This window comes from Rhinopithecus bieti, unplaced genomic scaffold (genome assembly GCF_001698545.2).
Source record: "Rhinopithecus bieti isolate Rb0 unplaced genomic scaffold, ASM169854v2 scaffold_46482, whole genome shotgun sequence".
In the NCBI taxonomy this organism is placed as follows: Eukaryota; Metazoa; Chordata; class Mammalia; order Primates; family Cercopithecidae; genus Rhinopithecus; species Rhinopithecus bieti.
Genome location: NW_016818769.1, coordinates 413637 through 434037, shown reverse-complemented (window position 1 = coordinate 434037; position 20401 = coordinate 413637). Strand labels below are relative to the sequence as shown.

The 20401-nt window shown below is 42.5% G+C and overlaps 1 protein-coding gene across 1 annotated transcript; it reads right to left on the bottom strand.

The window, feature by feature from the left end:
• Positions 1-3844: 3844 nt before the first annotated feature.
• HENMT1 (HEN methyltransferase 1) lies at positions 3845-19822 on the bottom strand. The gene is made up of 8 exons (XM_017857464.1): positions 19553-19822; positions 18767-18865; positions 16156-16284; positions 14302-14414; positions 13426-13560; positions 6547-6726; positions 5735-5912; positions 3845-4552 (listed from the first exon to the last, which is right to left on the bottom strand). The coding sequence occupies exons 2-8, from the start codon at positions 18785-18787 to the stop codon at positions 4127-4129; spliced, it is 1182 nt and encodes a 393-aa protein (XP_017712953.1). The 5' UTR covers positions 18788-18865; positions 19553-19822; the 3' UTR covers positions 3845-4126.
• Between the last annotated feature and the right edge of the window lie 579 nt (positions 19823-20401).

Below are 20401 nucleotides of genomic sequence, written 5' to 3'. Positions count from 1 at the left end.
TCTGACTGCCAGCTTTTAGCAGCTTGCTAGACCTCAGCAATATTCCCAGCTGTCCCCTTTGTCTAGATATCGCCAAGGATGTGCATTATATATGTGAAAGGAAAATATCTTGGTCCCCTAAAATCACTAAGCTGAAAGGAAAATTCAAACTGGAAACTGCTCAGGGCAAACCTGCCTCCCATTCATCCCCCTGCTCACTGAGATAGATGCATATCTGATTGCCTCCTTTGGAAAGGCTTATCAGATACTCAATGCAACCATTTGTCTCTCTTCTACCTGTGCCCTGGAAGCCCCCTCCTTGCTTTGAATTGTCCCCGCCTTTCTGGATGGAACCAATGTACATCTTACATATATTGATTGATGTCTCATGTCTCCCTAAAATGTATAAAAACCAAGCTGTGCCCCGACCACCTGGCGAACATGTCGTCAGGACCTCCTGAGACCATGTCATGGGAGCGCATCCTCAACCTTGGCAAAATAAACTTTCTTAATTAACTGAGACCTGTCTCAAATTTTAAGAGGTTCACATATGTAATGATAAGTCATGTTTGCCGTAGTTAGCACCTAGCATTCTCCATGAAGGCAGAAACCCATGGTTCTCAGTCTTCAAAAGACCACATTGCCACTGCTGACGCTGCTCAGTCCCTGACTTCCTGTCAACTGCTCCACACACAGTCTCCGCAGGACCAGGCATAACGAGATAAAGATTTATAATGTTCTTGGCACCCAAACTCTAGTTGAGGAAATTGGCTTTATTTGGAGCTCTCCCTTGATAATCACTGGCAGAACTGAGGACTGAGAACACTTGAAGGAGTTGAACTGCTGGGCATGCAGTGGAGCGGGAGGTTGGCAGTCACAGGAGAGGCGGGGAGAGGGTGGGGCAAGCGAGGGCAGCTGGGGAAGGTGAGCTGGGAGCTGCTGCCGGGTGAGGAGGAGGGTAAGGTGGGACATGTTTGAGAAGCCTCAGGGCAGCATAGAAGGGGCTGAGATTCACATCTCACTTGTATGGAACTGAACTTGAAGGCAGGCAGTGCTGGGATAACTTAAGCTTTTAGGAAACATAGAAGTCTCAGAGTTTTGGAGTTACCCAGACTATGGAAATAGAAGTTGGAGGCAAATTATATTCAGATCTCAAGGGCCAGGGAGGTTTCAATACCTGGTAGTGCAGATTTCCTATCTAGTCTGGGAGGTGGGCAGTGGCAGTGAGAACTTTCTCTCGAGACTGCAGATTAAACTCTGTCTCCTGCTGAACCCACTTGTTTTCATACTGTCTGTGGTGGCTTTGACTCAAGCAGAGTTGAATAGTTGTGATAGAGACTGGATCACCTGCAAAGATTTACTGTCTAGCCCCAAAAGCATGTTTGGCAACCCCTGACCTCAAGTATTAATGAGTCTTTCAGTGTGCAAAGAAAGGCCTGTATCCAGTCTAGGGGAAAGACACACTTCTCAAGAACGTAGGTACAGAAGTCGTAGAGAGAGCGGGAAGGCCATGGGAAAGAGTGGCTCCAGCCCCCATGGCAGTCACGGACACTTAAAATATTTCCATGTGGGGGCTCCAGTGATTAGGCTCGAACAAAATTAACTGATTAACTTTCAAGAAAGATCGGAGAAAGAGCTGGTCTTGGCTAGAAACCTTGGCTCTACCACAGAAGACCAATGATGAGAAGGGAACTCTAGAGTGAAAACTGCGGAGGTCTAGAAAGGTGAGGACAGACAGAGGGCCTTTGAGAGCAGGAATAGGGTGGGGCTACAAATCTCTTGTTCATGAGCACCTTTGAGCATTCATGGGGGAAGTCTGATAGCAGTATTAGAAATTCACGGAAAAAACAGCTGGTTTACCAATGTAATGTGATTAAAAGATGGTTCTCATCAGAATCCCTTCATTCTCTCCCCCCTCACCAAATCCCCTTCCTATCTGCTTAATTATTAACCCTTGGAAACTCAGCTTGGGAATTACTCCCCCAGCCCTCTCCCAGGCACCAACTCTGCGTCAGCATAGCCCCCATTCCAGACTGGTCAGGATGTCCCCGCTGTGGCACAGATGGTTATTTGCCACAATGTTTCTTCTCCCCTTGTTCCTTGGCAGACCAAGTGGACACATGACCTCCCGGAATAAAAACTACATTTCCCAGCTGATACGGTTTGGATCTGTGTCCCCATTCAAACCTCATGTCAAACTGTAATCCCTGATGTTGAAGGTGGGGCCTGGTGGGAAGTGATCATGGGAGTGGATCCTTTGTGAATGGTTTAGCACCATCCCCTTGGTGCTGTTCTAATCACAGAGTCCTCCCAAGATCTGTTTAAAAGTTTTTAGCACCACCCCCTCACTCTGTCTTGCTCCTGCTCCCACCATGTGAGACACCTCGCCCCGAACCAACCCTTTGCCTTCTGCCATTATTGGAAGTTTCCTGAGGCCTCCCCAGAAGCACAAGCCACTATGCTTCCTGTACAGTCTGCGGAACCATGAGCCAATAAACCTCTTTTCTTTATTACCCAGTCTCTGCTATTTCTTTACAGCAATGCAAGAATAGACTAATACATCAGCTTCCCTTTGTGCGGCCTGAAGACTTCCTTCTGATCAACAGGAAGTAAGCAGTCGTGTTGCATAACAACCCACAGTAAGCCTTACCCGACAGCTTGTGTGCTCTTTGTCCCTTCTCTTCTTTCTGCTGTTTTAGAATATGAAAATGGTGGCCAGAGCTCAAATCTCTGTTCCTGGCCGGCATGCTAAGTAGCCACAACATGCAAGATGGATGTCTGGGTCCCTAAAGTGGCAGAGCTCCCATGCCTGGGGCTTACCTCTGGACTCCTGTGCCTAGCCTCTCATTTAAACTACTGTTTTCCCCCATGAGGTGAAGCTATGTTTCTTTCTCCCATTAGTACTACCACCTCAATTCCATCCTGAGAATAGGGTACTCAAAAAACACTCCCAGCATTTTGGGAAGCTGAGGCAGGCGGATCACTTGAGCCGAGAAGTTCAAGACCAGTCTGGGCAACATAGTGAGACCCTATCTCTACAAATTTTTAATTAGCTGGGCATGGTGGTACATGCCAGTAGTACAAGCTACTGCTGGGGAGAAGGTGAGGTGAGAGGATTACTTTAGCCCAGAGGCTGAGGCTATAGTGAGCCGTGATTATGCCACTGCACTCCAGCCTGGGCAATAGAACAAGACCCTGTCTCAAGAAAAGAACAACAACAAAAAAAACATGGACAGCACTTACCTCATGAAGAGGCTTCTATGCCCTCCAACCACCTGCATTGCTGTTTCATCAATGTTCTAGGCTAAATATTACACAGGTTAGAATTTGGCATAAAGGAGACAGAGAATCCCAGAAAAATTTTAAAGCTACTCTTACTTACCCCAAGGAAAAGGTTTTGAACACTATATTTGATAACTTTCTCTTAAATTTTTAATATCACAATTGATATGGTTTGTATTTCTGTCCTTGCCCAAATCTCATGTCAAATTGTAATCCCCAATGTTGGTGGAGCAGGCTGGTGGGAGGTGACTGGGTCACGAGGGTGGATTTCCCCCCTTGCTATTCTTGTTGTTAAACCTGGTTATTTAGAAGTGTGTAGACCTCCCCAAGCTCTCTTCCTCTGGCTCTAACTGTGTAACACGTGCCTGCTTCCCCTTCGAAGGCCTTCCACCAAGACTGGAAGTTTCCTGAGGCCTCCCCAGCTTCCCATATGCTTCCTGTGCAGCCTGCAGAGCTGGAAGTCAATTAAACCTCTTTTCTTTATAAATTACCCAGTCTCAGGTAGTTCTTCACAGCAATGTGAGAACAGACTAACAACAATCAACTCATGGCTCTAACACAAAAAATATAGGTAAGTTCAAAATTAACATATTACCATATCCAACTTTTTTATTCTTGAGAAAACAAAAAAGTCCAAGATCAAAGGAAAGCACCTGTTTTTAGTTAAACCCTAATATCTTTCTCAGGGCTTACTGCAGTCTGGCCATATGTCAAGCAGGTCTGTCCAATGGCTTGGAACACAGACTTTTGCAGTGAAATTTTAAAAACATTACTTGAATTAGGATTACACACACACACAAAAACCTAAATTCTAAGTGAGCACAACTATCACTGAGACCCTGAAATTTCAGGAAATAAACATGGTTCAAAACTCAAACTGTTCATCAAAATAATTACACAGGTCAGCCACCACTGCAGAACCATCACTGCTCAGAGGAATTGAGTCAGCAATGACGGATCTCATCATCTCTTCATTAGCACATAAGCGGTTCAACCTGGGATAAGCAAGGAGTCTCTGCAGAGGTACGAAAAATTTATCTCCAACACAGAAGGGTTTGGGAGAGTTCTCGATCTTGGCCTTCTCAACCTCTGTGAAGACTGGTCCAAAGCATGGGACAGGGGCCTTTGAGCCGCCAATGTCTTTGGGCTTATCACCCCGTTCCCCATCCTGTTCTTTCCGCCTTGGCAGATGGCTCACTCTTAAGCTTTCCACTTGTTGGGACACCTCATTAACCAACACAAGTTTAAAGAATCTTTCCTGCTGTAAGCTCGGGTATGAGGTGGTAAAAACCTGAAGGGAAAAAACAAAACACTTATATGGAAAATACATGGAAAACTTTTCAAAGCCATCAATAACTTTTTTGCCATGTAAGAATAAATGTACATATTGAATATATGTCAGATCCTACTAATCGTAAATGCCTCAATTATAATGGGAGTCTAATTACTGACACACAAACATTAACTATCTCATTTGCTTTCTAATGCTAATGCCCAATGTCTCCCAGCCAGGTTTCTACCAAGTCACACGAACCCAGTATTTCTACTTGATATTACAGGGGAAAGGGCCAAAAAACGAAAAATGGTTCTGTTAAAAGAGAAAATGTGGGTAAATGCAGTGGCTCACACCTGTAATCTCAGCATTTTAGGAAGGTGGGGCAGGAGGACTGCTTGAGGATGGAAGATCAAGACCAGCCTGGGCAACATAGTGAGACCCTGTCTCAACAACAACAAAAAAAATGCTGAGCATGGTGGTGCACACCTGTAGTCCTAGCTACTTGGGAGGCTCAAGTGGGAGGATCACTTGTGCCCAGGAATTCAAGGTTACAGTGAGCCATGATTGTGCCAGTGCACTCCAGCCTGGGTGACAGAACAAGCCCCCTAATTAAATAAATTTTTAAAAAGGGGAGGATGTGTTTCTTCTTCTTCTCTTTAAACCAAAAAGGTCTGAGAAGTCTGTAGGCTCAAAGAGTAATGTCCTAAGCCAAGCCGGGGAGAAACTGCTGCTGGCTTTCCTTTTTACTACTGATAATCCTAACAGATTACAAAAAGAGGTTGCTGAAGTATTGCTTTGAAGTATTCTGGGTGTTTTTTTGTAGAGACTGAGATCTCACTATGTTGTCCAGGCTCCACTCGAACTCCTGGGTTCAAGCAATCTTTCTGCCTTGGCCTCCCAAAGTGCTAGGATCACTGATGTGAGCCACTGTACCCAGCTACTTTGAAGTATTCTAAGACAACCCCAGCAATCATTCCCTTAAACATGCCTTGAAACACACCAAAGGGCCAGGCAGTGTCAAAGGACACCGTAGGCTAACTCGGACAGAAGTCACGGGGCCTGAAGAATTCTCCTAGGTTGAACCACAAAGCAAGGTCATTGATACTCATCTCTAGTTTGGGGATTCTTACTCCCCAAAAAAGTTCACCATCCTAATGTACCTTTAGCCCTGATAGATATCTCACAAAGAATACTCACAGCTTTATAAACATGCTGATCATGCTGCTCTGAAACACATGCTTCTGTTGCCTTTCCTCCGTTTTTATGGAAGATTCCTATCTGGGTACAGTATCCAACATTTTCAGCTCCAGCTGGTGGTTCCCCAACACCAGTAAACTCCACAGAGTAATCATAGCGATTTGCCACATATAAAGCCCTGAAACCAAAACGAGGACAGCAGTCATTTTTGTAAATGTAGAGCTACTGTTAAATAAGGAACCATTTCTGGTCAGCAGTATAATAGAACATGAAAAATACATTTAATGTAAATACTTCTAAGTTACAAATTCCTAATTTATTTCAATGAGAAGTCAAGGCAAGAATATAGTGTCAGTTTCCAATTTACCCTAAGAATATGGAAGAGGAAAGGAACATCATGGGCAGGGTATAGGGGTGGACAAGGAGACCACAAGGGCTCAACCCAACTACCCATTTGGGTTTGCAGTAACACCAGAAAACATGACTAAGCCTCAGGAGATACCCCAGGGAGCGGCATGAGGCTCATTCTCACTGCCCCAAACCTTCCCTCTGTTTTGTTCCTCATCTCCATGCCAGTACTACAGATGCCTTCACATAAAAGGTGCCCAGTGACTATACCTCCTCCCTTTCCACACTTGCCCAAATGCAATGGTTCCTTTGTGATCTTATTACCTACTAAGTCACACGTTGGAATCAATTTTATTGGAAGAAAGTAAAAAACAATTTAGGTAATGTATGTATATCAATATTTATTTCCTAAGATTTTAAACTCCAACAGGATCCCAAATAAACAAAAACCCTTCTGAACTTACCAGGTCTGAAACTCCATTCTGGTCCACTCAAATTTATGATCCGAATCTCTTAAGGTCACTGATGGAAACAGGGGATTGAATTCAGAGTTTGGTGTGCTGATGACAATCATGGATGGAGACAGGTACCCAAATACCACTTCAGGAAATCTGGCCAGATCACCTGAATCCAAATGTTCTATTCTAAAATGATCAATGAGAAAGACATAATAAAATTTAGCTTCACTTGCACATATTTTTCTAATTGATTTATCAAAAACAATTTCCATCTGCATATCGATTTCTCCCTTCTTTGAATATGTCATAATGCTTACATGACCTAAGAACAATTCTTCAGGCCGGCACAGGGGCTCACGCCTGTAATCCCAACACTTTGGAAGGCCAAGGTAGATGGATCACCCGAGGTCAAGAGTTAAAGACCAGCCTGGCCAACATGATGAAACCCTGTCTCTACTAAAAATACAAAATTTTGCTGGGTGTGGTAGCGCACGCCAGTGATCCCAGCTACTCGGGAGGCTGAGGCAGGAGAATTGCTTGAACCCAGAAGGCAGAGGTTGCAGCAAGCCGAGATTGCACCATTGCTCTCCAGCCTGGGCGACAAGCAAAACTCAGTCAAGAGAGAAAGAGAGAAAAGAGTGTGCGGAGAGAGAGAGTGTGGGGAGACAAAGAGTGTGTGTGTGTGTGTGTGTGTGAGAGAGAGAGAGAGAGAGAGAGAGAGAGAGAGAGAGAGAGAGAGAGAAGCGGGGGAGAGAGAGAGAGAGAGAGACTTGTCGCCCAGGCTGGAGTGCAATAGCATGATTTCAGCTCACTGCAACCTCCACCTCCTGGGTTCAAGCGATTCTCCTGCCTCAGCCTCCCAAGTACCTGAGATTACAGGCACCCACCACCACCCCTAGCTAATTTTTGTATTTTTAGTAGAGATGGGGTTTCATCATGTTGGCCAGGCTAGTCTTCAACTCCTGACCTCAGGTGATCTGCCTACCTCAGCCTCCCAAAGTTCTGAGATTAGAGGCATGAGCCACCACGCCCAGCACAGAGGGAAATTTGTAAAAGCAAAACATACACACACTCTTAAACCTACAACCTACCCAGTAATCCCACTCACAAGTGAAGTTTATCTTTGCACAAAACCTGTATGTGAATATTTATAATTGTTCTATTCATAATCACTCCAATGGGAAACAATCCAAATATCTTTAAATGGGTAAAGAATGAAAGGTGGAGCTTCCATACAATGGAATACTACTCAGAAACTATGAGGGACCAACTACTGACACACAGAAGAACTTAGATAACTCTCAAAGCCATCACAAAGTGAATGAAGATTGTCACAAACATTACAAACTGTGGCCAGGCGCAGTGGCTCACGCCTGTAATCCTAGCACTTTGGGAGGCCGAGGTGGGTGGATCATGAGGTCAGGAGTTCAAGACCAGCCCATCTGTACTCAAAATACCCCATCTGTACTCAAAATACAAAAGTTAGCCAGGCGCGGTGGCACGCTCCTGTAATCCCAGCTACTCAGGAGGCTGAGGCTGGAGAATGGCTTGAACCCGGGAGGCAGGGGCTGTGGTGAGCCGAGGTTGCACCCTGCACTCCATGCACTCCATGCACCCCAGCCTGGGCGACAGAGCAAGACTGCATCTCAAAAAAAAAAAAAAGGTTACAAACTGTATGATTCTATTGTCATATATTCTCAAAAGGACAAGACTATAGTGATGGAAAATAAAGGAAGATGATGGCAAAGGAGTAGTACAAAATAGGTGTTTGGGGTGATGGGCTGTTCTGTACCCTGACCATAGTGATGGCTACATTAAACTATGTGTGTTCAAATTCACACAACTATACCACCTAAAAATCATCAATTTTACATGTTATTTTTTAAGTCATTAAAAATAAAGTCAAACAACAAAGTGGGGTAAATATCTGCTATGTGTATCATATTAACTGGGCTAATTTCCCTAACATAAAAGAAAGCATATGAATTAGTAAGAAAATATTAACAATCCAATAAGAAAAATTCATTAAAAAAACACATAGTTCAGAGAAGTGCTCTGAACTCTGGAACAGGTGAAAATGTGATACAGGAAAAATATAAGTTGAAAGTATACTGAGATTACTTTCCTCCTAGCAGACTGTCAAAGATCAAGTAGGAAAAGACAACACTGGAAAAGTCATATGGTGAAGGGGTAGGAAAATAAACCCTCCTACATAAGCAATAGGCGTGTGAATCAGTACCACTCCTAAGGAAGGCAGTTTGGCAAGGACTTCTGTGGTGGATGCTGCTAGCTGTCCACCAGATTCTACTCTATTCTTCCTCCATAGTAAGAGTTGTCACAGGCATATGGCTGCCTGTTTACAGGATCCATTTCCAGCCTCCTTTGCAGCCAGGTGTGACCACAAGCCTAAGTTCTCACAAACAGAGGGTGAATGGAAGAGATGTTTTCCCCTTCTGGGTCTTAAAATATTTAGCATACATGCCTCTGTGATTTTCCCCTCTCCTATTAACCAGGAGAATATGTCTGCGACACAGCTATGACCACAGATAGGTTTAACACTCCAGGGGACGGTAGAACAAGACACAGGAATTTGGTTCCTAGTGACTTCAACGAGCCAAGTCACTGCCATTCTTGGACTAGTAAGTTATTGGTCCATAATGTGAATGTGAAATGGTGCAGCTGTTACAGAAACAATATAAAACAGTACGGTAGTTCCTCAAAAAAATTAAAAATAGAATTACCATATGATCCAGCATTTCCATTCTGGATATATACCCAAAATAATTGAAAGCAGAGCACAAATGGATATTTGTATACCATGTTCAGAACAGCGTTTTTTACAATAGCCAAAAAGTGGAAGCAACCCAAGTACCTATCAACAGATAAACAGCCTATGGCATACACATATAACATGGGCGATTCAGCCTTAAAAAGAAGGAATTTCTGACACATGCTACAGCATATGGGTGAACCTTGAAGATATTGTGAGAGGTGGCAAAAGCCACTCACAAAAGTACAAATAATGCCTGATTCCACTGATCGAGACAGAAAATAGAATGGTGGCTACTGGGAGGCAGGAACAGGGAGTTGTTAACAGGTTGGTAATTGTTTGGGTTTTGCAAGACAAAAAGTTCTGTGGATGGATGGTAGTGTGGCAGCATGACAATGTTAATGTATTTAATGCCACTGAACTGTACACTTAAAATGGTGGACATGGAAAATTCTGGTTATGTGTATTTTACCACAATAAAAATAAAAATAATAGAAGAGGTACACGGGAAACTGAAACACTCACTTCAAGAAGGACAAACTGGATATACTTAAGTACAAATGATGAGACCAAAATACCTACGAGTAGATTTTCTTATTGCCAGTTGCCGTTCTAAACTTGATATATGGCTCCTTTGTTCTTCATTCAATTTTGTTTCCTATAACTAGTATGTTCCAGGCAATAGAAAATACAAAAAAAATACAAAGTAAACTCTCTGCTTTGGAGGAGCAGTACATATTACTAAAAATTAGAAATCAGGCCAGGCACAGTGGCTCATACCTGTAATCCCAGCACTTGGGGAGGCCGAGGCAGGCAGACCACATGACGCCAGGAGTTCGAGACCAGTCTGGCTAACATAGCGAAACCCCATCTCTACTAAAAATACAAAAATTAGCTGGGCATGGTGGCACGTGCCTGTAATCCCAGCTACTCAGGTGGCTGAGGCAAGAGAATCACTTGAACCTGGGAGGTGGAGGTTGCAGTAAGCCAAGATCGTGCCACCACACTCCAGCCTGGGTGACGGAGCGAGACCCTGTCTCAAAATACATAAATGCATACATACAAACACAAATAAAAATGAGAAATCAACCTGAACACACAACCAGGCAAACTGACCACAGAGCAAGCCCTTTAACTATTAAAAGTCATTAAGAAGCACCTATCTTAGGTTCCTAAATACCAATCCCCATTTAAAGGAAACAGAGCTCCTTTGAGAAATAAGTTATTCTAGGACCAGAGAAGGAAAAGTAGGAGGGAGGCCTGGTACATCTGGGATGTCAAAGAGTACTTACAAAAATGAGACCTATCTCAAGACTCAGGAGCCAGCTCAATGGGGCCCCCATTAGCCAACCCTGGGACAAGAAAATAAGTGCAGTAATAAATCATAAACCATCAAAAAGTAAGAATTCATGAGTTCACTTACTGATAAATAAATAAGTGGGGAGAGGGCAGGCTCTTGCTCCTGGTAAAATGCCAAGGGTTGACTGGTAAATGTCTAGAGGTAGTACTGGAATCACAGTAAACATCATTTGCCTCCACTGTCATAAAGATTGGATCAGACAAGAATCACTGATGATGCTAAATCTAGGGGGAAATACGAATGTGTGACAAAGTATCTACATATTGAGATCTACATATCTCAATATGTCTCCCTATTAGTCGTGAGAGAAAAAGGCAAAATCAAAACAGCAATTACACAGTGGAGCAAACACCTTGACCGGGGAGCAGGAGAAGGGGAATCAAAATTAGTATCATCAAGGAGGGACAGATGGACATTATGTGCTTCCAGATGGGAGGCCATGAGAAAGACCCAAATAACCTCTGGGCATTCTGCAGTATTCCAAAGATGCATAAGCTGAATCTAATCAATGGGAGCCCAAAATAAAAAAATATTCTTATTTAAAAAGGGGGGACAGGGGACTGGTTACCTAATACCCCTTGCCTTGGAAATAAGCTGAACTGTACATATTTATAGGATGCAGAGTGATAGTTTGATACATGTAGACAATGTGTAATGATCAAGTCACAGCAATGATCTCCATCACCTCAAACATTTATTTCTTCATGCTACGAACATTCAAAATCCTCTTCTAGCTCTTTAAAAATACACAACTGTTAACTATATTCACCCTACAGTGCTATAGAACAATAAAACTTATTCCTCCTATCTAGCTGTAGTTTTGTATCCATTAATCAATCACTCCCTAGCCTCTCCTCCCTGCTACCCTTCCCAGCCAATAATAATTCTACTCTACACTTAAATTTAAGCTCATTTTTTAGGTTCCCAGATATGAGAACATGTGGTATTTATCTTTCTATGCCCGACTTATTTCGCTTAATGCCCTCCAGGTTCATCCATGACAATTTCATTCCCTTTTACAGCTGAATAGTATTCCATTGTGCATATATCCTTTTTTTTTTTGAGACGGAGTTTTGCTCGTTGCCCAGGCTGGAGTGCAATGGTGCAATCTCAGCTCACTGCAACCTCCACCTCCCAGGTTCAAGTGAGTCTCCTGCCTCAGTCTCCCAAGAAGCTGAGATTACAGGCACCCACCATCACGCCCAGCTAATTGTTTTGTATTTTTCTAGAGATGGGGTTTCACCATGTTGGCCAGGCTGGTCTTGAACTCCTGACCTCAGGTGATCCACCTGCCTCGGCCTCCCAAAGTGCTGGGATTACAGGCGTGAGCCACCACGCCCAGCCTAAATACCACATTTTCTTTATCCATTCATCTACTGAGGGACATTTAGGTAGATTCCATATCCTGGCTACTGTGCTGTAATAAACACTGGGGTGCAGATCTCTCTTCAATATAACTGATTTCTTTCCTTTGGATAAATATGCAGTAATGGGATTGCTAGATCACATGGCAGTTCTATTTTCAGTTTTTTGAAAAACCTCCACACTGTTTTCCATAACGGCTGTACTAATTTACATCCACACCAATTTATATGAGTTCCCTTTCTCTGCATCCTTGCCAGCATTTATTGTCTTTTTATAAAAACAGCCATTCTAAATGGGATGAGATATCTCACTATGGTTTTGAGTCACATTTCCCTGATGATTAGTGATGTTGAGCATTTTTTCATCTACTTGTTAACCATCTGTATGTCTTTTGAGAAATGTCTCTTCAGGTCCTTTGCCCATTTTTTAATTATTTGGGGTTATTTTTTGCAGTTGAGATTCTTGTATATTCTAGATATTAATCCCTTGATGAATACTTTGCAAGTATTTTCTCCCATTCTATAGGTTCTCTTCACTCTATTCTTTGCTGTGCAGAAACATGTCAGTTTCGTATAGTCCCATTTGTGTATTTCTGTTTGTAGCCTGCGCTTTTATAGTCTTACTCAAAATCTTTGCCTAGATCAATGTCCTGAAGCATTTCCTGTTTTCTTCTAGTACTTTTATAGTTTTGGATCTGCAATTAACTCTTTAATCCATCTTGAGTTGATGTTTGTATCAAGTGAGAGATAGGGGTCTAATTTCACTCTGCATAGGGATATGGAGTTTTCCCAGTACCATTTATCAAAAAGGGTGTCCTTTTGCCAACGTATGTTCTTGGTGTCTTTGTTGAAATCAGTTGGCTGTAAATGCATGGATTTATTTCTGGGTTCTCTCTATTCTGTTCCATTGGTCTATGTCTCTGTTTTATACCAGGACCACGATATTTTTATTGCTACTGCTTTGTAGTATATTTTCAAGTCAAGTAGTGTGAGGCCTCCAACTGAATTTTTCAGTAGAGGCAAAGGGCCATGGGTACACCCTTAATTGATTCAGGGAAAAAAAAAAAAAAAAACTCTAAAGGGAGATGGAGGAGGGGGAAACAGAAGAGGGAGGGTGCAATGTACAAATTATTTAAAAAGTGAGGAAGATGTTAACATCTGGATAAGGGGGGTATAGGTATTCTTGGTACTATGTATTTATTGCAATTTTTATCTGTATACTTGAAATTTCTAAGTAAAATGCTGGAAAAGCAGAGTAAAAAGATATTCCCAACCAAAGAGCAGTTTTCCTTACAATAATCAAGACGTAAATATTTAGGACACTAAGATCACTGAGACTTATTCAGGTTTTGCAAATGAACAGTTATACAGTATATCAGTTTAAAACTTACAATTCAATACACGTTATCAAGTCAAATCCAAGCAAACGAGAGTCTCTCTCCACGACGGAGCCATGATACAATGTGATGGTCAAATTCAGATCCCGAGGTTTCAGAAAATCCCCCATGAAAGGAGCTAACGAATCCCTGCAAAATAATTATTGAAGAAACTTTCTGAACACAATCTATTTGAAAATTCTCACCAGCTACAGAACTCAGATCTTCTGACAATTATCTTCTACCTCTATTGATATAAGTCTGCCATGGCCTGTTTTCTTTGTCTTGATATATTAAACACCAGGTCATGGGGAAACTTCCTCTCACAATGGGAAGTTACTGGCCAATGAAAAAAAGACTTTGAATATTTAATATTGTTATATTGTTTTCATTTGTAATACTTTTGGTTTTCCAGTTTACTTTGATTCAGTGATTTTGAGATTTTTGTTCTTTAGAAAAAGAATATTCTTCAAGCAATCTGTGGAAATCTAATGTATATATACTATATGCACAAGAGATAGGAGAAATGCTATGGTTCAAAATGGAGGTGGTGGCCTGGAGCCTTGGCCTCAGTGTTCTGGGGCATTTTAAATTCTCTGCTATAAATTATCATAGTGTCCAGCATTAAAGTGATGAGATTCTGCTATCTGAATTTTAGTTTGCAATGCTTTGACTATTATAATCATTTAATTGAGGCTATACTTTAAGTTGGTAGCAATAAAATGCAGGTATTTTTAGTGTTATGGCAAAGCCTGATTATTCGGTGAGATGAAAATCCCTAATAGCCCCAATCTTTTAAAACAAGTATAAAATCAACACTTTCTCTAAACTCAGTTAATAATGCCATTAGTTTTAGATTAATGCATAATTCTTTCAGAAAGTAGGTATTACCCTCTCCATCGTAATTTATCCTCATTAATATCTACTCCAACAAGCAATTCAATGCATGGATTGACTTTTAGCAGCCTTAAGAGTGAAGTATCGCCACATCCCAGGTCTGCAACCTGTAGATGAGACAGAACGTTATTTCAAAGACATTTAGAGCCAGAGAAGCATGACCAAAAACTTTTTTTTTTTTTGAGGAGAGAGGGGAGTATATATCAGTAATAAAATAATAAAAGGATCTTTTTGGCAGAAGATTCTACACACACACACACACACACACACACACACACACAAATTAACCTGAGACTTTATAAGCCCACAGGCAAATTTCTATTTGATCATAGTAAAATAGAAAGGTCCATTCCTATTCCAGAACAACTGTTACTGTCTATATTGAACTAATGGGAAACAATTAGGTACACAGTTTTCCCATTCAGAATCAGAATTTGGAGTCTTAAATATTCTCAGCATATTTCAGCAAACAAAGCTTTCTAAAACTTTGCTTTCACCCCTCACACATTTATTTGATTAAACAATTACCTCAAACCATCTGAAATTCCATACTGAACTTTGAGCTGCCAAAAAGCCAATTTTAGATGATTTACCTGAATACACATGCATAGATGGCTACAAAGATATAAACTAATACCTGCGCCTTTGTGTGCAAATGTAGTAACAGTAGTGGTGCAGTTAAGGGAAACCTTCACACACAGGAATCTTCACTAAGTCTTCAATATCAAGCAGAAAAAGAAAGCTTTCATCTAGAAATTCACCTTATCCGCATCTAATTCACATCCAATTCATTAGTATAGTAACCAGGTATGGATGTATGTATGTAGATTGTATGCAATTATGACTTTCCTCTGAAGTTAACTGAGTAGGCTCATTATGATCTAATTTTCTTTTTGAGACGAGATCTTGCTCTGTTGCCCAGGCTGGAGTGCAGGTGGTAACAGCTCACTGCAGCCTCAATTCCTTGGGCTCAAGGGATCCTCCCACCTCAGCCTCCTGAGTAGCTGGGACTACAGGCACGCACCACCATGCCCAGCTAATTTTATTTTTTGTAGACACAGGGTCTCACTATGGTGCCAGGTTGGTCTCAAGCTATCCACCTGCCTCAGCCTCCCAAAGTGCTGGAATTACAGGTGTAAATGGGCCATCGCACTCGACCCATTATCATCTAATTTTGAAAGAACCACAATACCTGTGGCTACAATACCAGTTTGCCCGATATTCTAACTAAATGCTCTAGAAATACGGTACCTACAAGACCATATCCAACTACGAAATCTCAAGATTTTCTTCATATTTGAACCTGACAATGCTGAATTCTATGTGAGCTCTGTGTTTCTGGTATCTGCTAAAGAAATCCACCTATGCTTTGTGTTCCAGGAAAGGGCTCACCGCAAAGAACCAAAGAACGACCCTCCTCCATAAAACTTAAGATTCCTTGTGTTTCCATTCTTTGCCTCAAATGATTTTCATGAATACTTGTCCCCACTGATCAATGGGAAGAAAATTCCTTTTTTAACCATACTTTATTCAAACTTTCCTTCTTCCCCAGGGCCCTGAACTTTAGCCTGAGGAAAGAGCCCCTCCTTAAGGCTCCCTATTCTACTGTCCTTTCAAACCAACCTTTCATCCCACCTCCCTAGTTTCTAGCTTTGTTCACTTCTCCAGTAAAAGAAAAACCTCTTTTGCTTAACTCTTAAGACACTTGCAGATCTTGTGGTTATGGCATTCTCCCTATTGCAGTAATCCCTGTGAAAAGTCTCTCCATACTAATCCATTTGACAAAACACTTCATAAGACTAGTCTACTAGTCTTAATAATTAAATGTTTGGAAAGAGAAATACCTACCTTCTTAGGCTCATGTTGATCCACTAAATTTTTAACGAACTGGTACCGCTGTCTGTATAGTGGAGGTTTAAACTGAATTGCTGTCTCCCTGGGAACTTCTTCAAAATTACCGTCAACCACACTACTGCACTAAAGTTCACAAACAAAAAAAGACAGGTTCTAAATCACGCATGACTTCAGAAATTAAATAAGGGGCAAATAAAAAAAAAAAAAACCCTTTTTTTCCCCCAATCACTTTGAAAAACACACTGGCCTTCACATACCCCTTGTCCTAAAATCATTAGGTAGCACTGCATTTCCTCCACAGTTCATCTAAGCATCCTCATGCCTTTTAATAAGTGAGAATCTGGTTCTATGCGCCCTGTAGCTTAGTTTCAGCTGAAGGGAACATTACTAATGAACGTATTCAATAAAAACAATTAGAAGCCAGGCGCAGTGGCTCAAGCCTGTAATCCCAGCACTTTGGGAGGACGAGACGGGCGGATCACGAGGTCAGGAGATCGAGACTATCTTGGCTAACACGGTGAAAACCCCGTCTCTACTAAAAAATACAAAAAACTAACTGGGCGAGGTGGCGGGCGCCTGTAGTCCCAGCTACACGGAAGGCTGAGGCAGGAGAATGCCGTAAACCTGGGAAGCGGAGCTTGCAGTGAGCTGAGATCCAGCCACTGCACTCCAGCCCGGGCGACAGAGCAAGACGCCGTCTCAAAAAAAAAAAAAAAGGAAACAATTAGAAGACTCCTAACCACAAGGGACATTTTATGAAGTGAGTTGCCAAAGCCTGTGGTCCAAGTAGGCAGGAGGCTGGAAAATATTTATAATGACTGAAAATATATAGATATATAATATATATATCTATATTTTTTTTTTCTTTCCTTCCCCAAGACAGAGTCTTGCTCTGTCACCCAGGCTGGAGTGCAGTGGCACGATCTCAGCTCAACGCAACCTCTGCCTCCCTCCAGGTGCAACCAATTCTCCTGCCTCAGCCTCCCAAGTAGCCGGGATTACATTACAGACACGTGCCACTATGCCTGGCTAATTTTTGTATTTAGTGTTGGGCAGGCTCTTCCTGAACTCCTGATCTTGTGATCCGCCCGCCTCCCAAAGTGCTGGGATTATAGGCGTGAGTCACCACACCTGGCCAACACTCTCTCTTGTTAAGTAAGACCCCTGGCCAACACTCTCTTTTTAAGAGAGGTGGGGTCTCACTATGTTGCCCAGGCTAATTTAAAATTCCTAGGCTCAAGCAATCCTCCTGCCTCGGCCTCCTGAGTAGTTGGGCATCTGTAGGAACATTCCACCACACCAGCAAAAGACTCTTTCCTTGACCAAACTTTAGTCAGGTTCCTCTGAGTCATCTTCTTAAATAGACCTCAAACCTGGCCCCAATCCTATCTTTGGGCTGCCTAACCCAGTTTTAGTAAGAATATTTCTAAGTCACTTTAGACAGAATCTTCTACTCCTGCTATCTGATCACCCTATGTGGTCAAATTCTTCATCCTCGCAATGTTCTTATCGCAACAGTCCTCAGTAAAGTCAGACTAATTTTTTCTTTAACATGACCCCAAGAAAAAAACAGGATTTATAAGATTAATCTGTAACAGCTGTTACTGTTCCCACACAGCAGTATTATAAAAGTAGTCCAAAGGGTATTTGATATCTGGTGTAGCACTGTTCAATAGATAAATACAAGTAGGCAACTTTCTTGTAGCCCAATAATTGGAATTATAATTGGAATTAGAATATTTAACCCAATATATCGAAAATATAATTTCCACATAAAATCAATATAAAAGTGAGATTTTAGATTCTTGTTTTTCATTGTCTCAAAATCCAGTGTGCTATATATTTTGTACTTCTGCATCTCAGTTCCAAAAGTTTCATCAGAAATACTTGTTGTATTCGATTTAAAAACTTTACATTTAAAATATACATTCACGTATCCAAGTTATTCCATACTTTTTTCCAATAATGTAATCAAATATCCATTTTTAAACTTAAAATTAAAAATGAAGTTATGAGACCGGGTGGTCAGCGCTGCAGTGAGCCGTGACTGGGCCAGTGCATTCCAGCCTGGGCCACAGAGCAAGACCCTGTCTTTAAAAAAAAAAAAAGAAAGTTAAAGTTCAGTTCCTCAGTTCCACTAGCCACGTTTCAAATGCCCACTTGCCATGTGTTGCTACTGGACAGCAGGGAGCTACACCCTAGATACTCCCAATGTGGTTTCCAAACCAGTGGCATCTTCACCTAGAAACTTTAGAAACACAAAAGCGTGGGCCTCACCCGTCTTAGACCTCCTTAAACAGAATCTGCAGCTTAACAAAATCCTGGGTGATCCATATGCACGATCACACTGGGGAAACACTATTTAGAATGTTTTTAAAATAGATTTTGCTACTTTAACAGCTGGTGATAAAAATAAAAACATTTATTTTACTTACATACACCAAGTGTGACTCTTTCATCTATGTATATACCCTTGTTTACCTCAACCAACACCCCAGGAAATGCTAGGACTTAAACGTGATCAATTTTGCTTGCAATTATCTCACAATACATCCAGGTGATAATTCTTAAGAGTCAAATACACAGCTAAAAAGGGTGGCATTACCTGTAGGTTATTTTCTTCCATTTTGTTTCCAAGTTTTGTTGAAACAAAAATGAAGATTTATCTTTCAGGCTCTATTTGAGAGAATCAACACTGACTCAGCTGTAATAAATACAAAACCGTTTTTGTAAAGAGTTGCCTGAAGGAAATAGCTGCTTAGTTCAGTAGGGAAGAAGGAAAGCCTCTTTCTTACTCCTCACTGCAATATATAATTTAAATAGAACGCTTAAAAGTAAATAATGATTTCACCTCTGGGGATTCAAAAAAGAGAAAAAAAACACGAAAGCAGGACTGGACCAGATATTTATACACCGAGGTTCATAGCCGCATTATTCACAGCAGCCAATCTGTGGATTAAATGTGGACTACCATTTAATCTACAATATCCAGTATTTTTTCAGACATTCGCAAACAGGCTCAGAAAGCGTGGCTTTTCACTATCTCAAACCCTACTAAGAACAAAAACACTCATCCTTTCCCTTTACTATCATTAGTAGTTCAATTAGATACAAACGGAGCAATCTTGGGAGTTCTGCCCATTTCATTGCTAAGACCCTCAACTTCAAATTTTTTCAAGAATTTTTCCACACATCGTCAAAATGAAATTTCGAGGGGGAAAAAAGTGTCCTTGATAATAAACTAGAGATGCTCCAACATCTGTCCAATTCTCTCACGAACATGAATTTAAATTTTGGTTCTCTTTTGCACATGTGTCTCCAACAACTAGACTTTAGTCTCGAATCTAGGCAGCATGTTAGTCACCAACTTGTATCACGAAACCCTACTCACTGAAGCCAACGCTTCTGTCTTTGTAATGGCCGTCGCTTCCATCACCTTGCGGTAAGAAACATGCCCAACCGAAAAAGCAAAGCTCAGCGCCGTGCCGCCGGCGTCCTCAACTCAGAGACGCCCTGACGCCCGCGCACGCGCGGCCTCGCTGCGTGACGCTACCGCCGCGGCTACGCCAGCGCCTACACCTGCGCCTGGGCTTCCTCGCGGGGCTCGCCAACCTCGTGCGCTCTCACGGTCGGCCTTGAGTCCCGGGAGTCCCATGGTGCGCCGAGCTCTGTCCCTCTAGGCTCTCGGCTCCGAAGCGTCGGTTTTGCGTCTGGTAACGGCCGCTGTGGCGTATGCCCGGAAGCCATTTTCAAGGTCCTCGTCGGAACCTTGGCGAGGACCCCTGTGCCCACCGCGCCGTTGACCCCGCTAGCGTGCGGCTGCGACACGGCACGGCAGCTATTGGCGGAGGCCGCCGACTCCGAGCATGTGTCCGCAGACTGCGAGCCGAGAGGCGTCTTGGGCGGCTGTTGGGTTCGTGGCGGTCCCGAAGCGTGGCAAAGGCCTAAAAACGGTCTCGGCCAGCGGAAGGCGGCAAGAGGAGAGGAGCAAGGCTCCACGCGAGGCGGCCGGCGGCCGGAGTCCCAGTCAGTCTCCGCTTTGATCCCAGAGCAGTCCACGGGAGCTTTAACGGAATGTAGGCTGGGTGAAGTTGGCCCAGTGATACTTGCGCTCAGAAAAACGTTCTTTCCACTCCCAACGCCCCGTCCCCCCCCCCCGCCACCCGACCCCCGAAATAGTTTTACCCGAGTGTTGTGGATAGAACTGTCAGATCGCTTAGAAAATTATTGTATCCTGCCA

Bases quoted from the DNA above. Each gene is read 5' to 3' on its own strand.
- HENMT1 (XM_017857464.1), bottom strand. From the start codon at position 18,787: ATGGAAGAAAATAACCTACAG. The intron at 16,285-18,766 runs GTAATGCCACCC...TGTGAACTTTAG, and splicing joins TGGAAGAAAATAACCTACAG to TGCAGTAGTGTGGTTGACGG. The intron at 13,561-14,301 runs GTAATACCTACT...ATTATTTTGCAG, and splicing joins GATAAATTACGATGGAGAGG to GGATTCGTTAGCTCCTTTCA.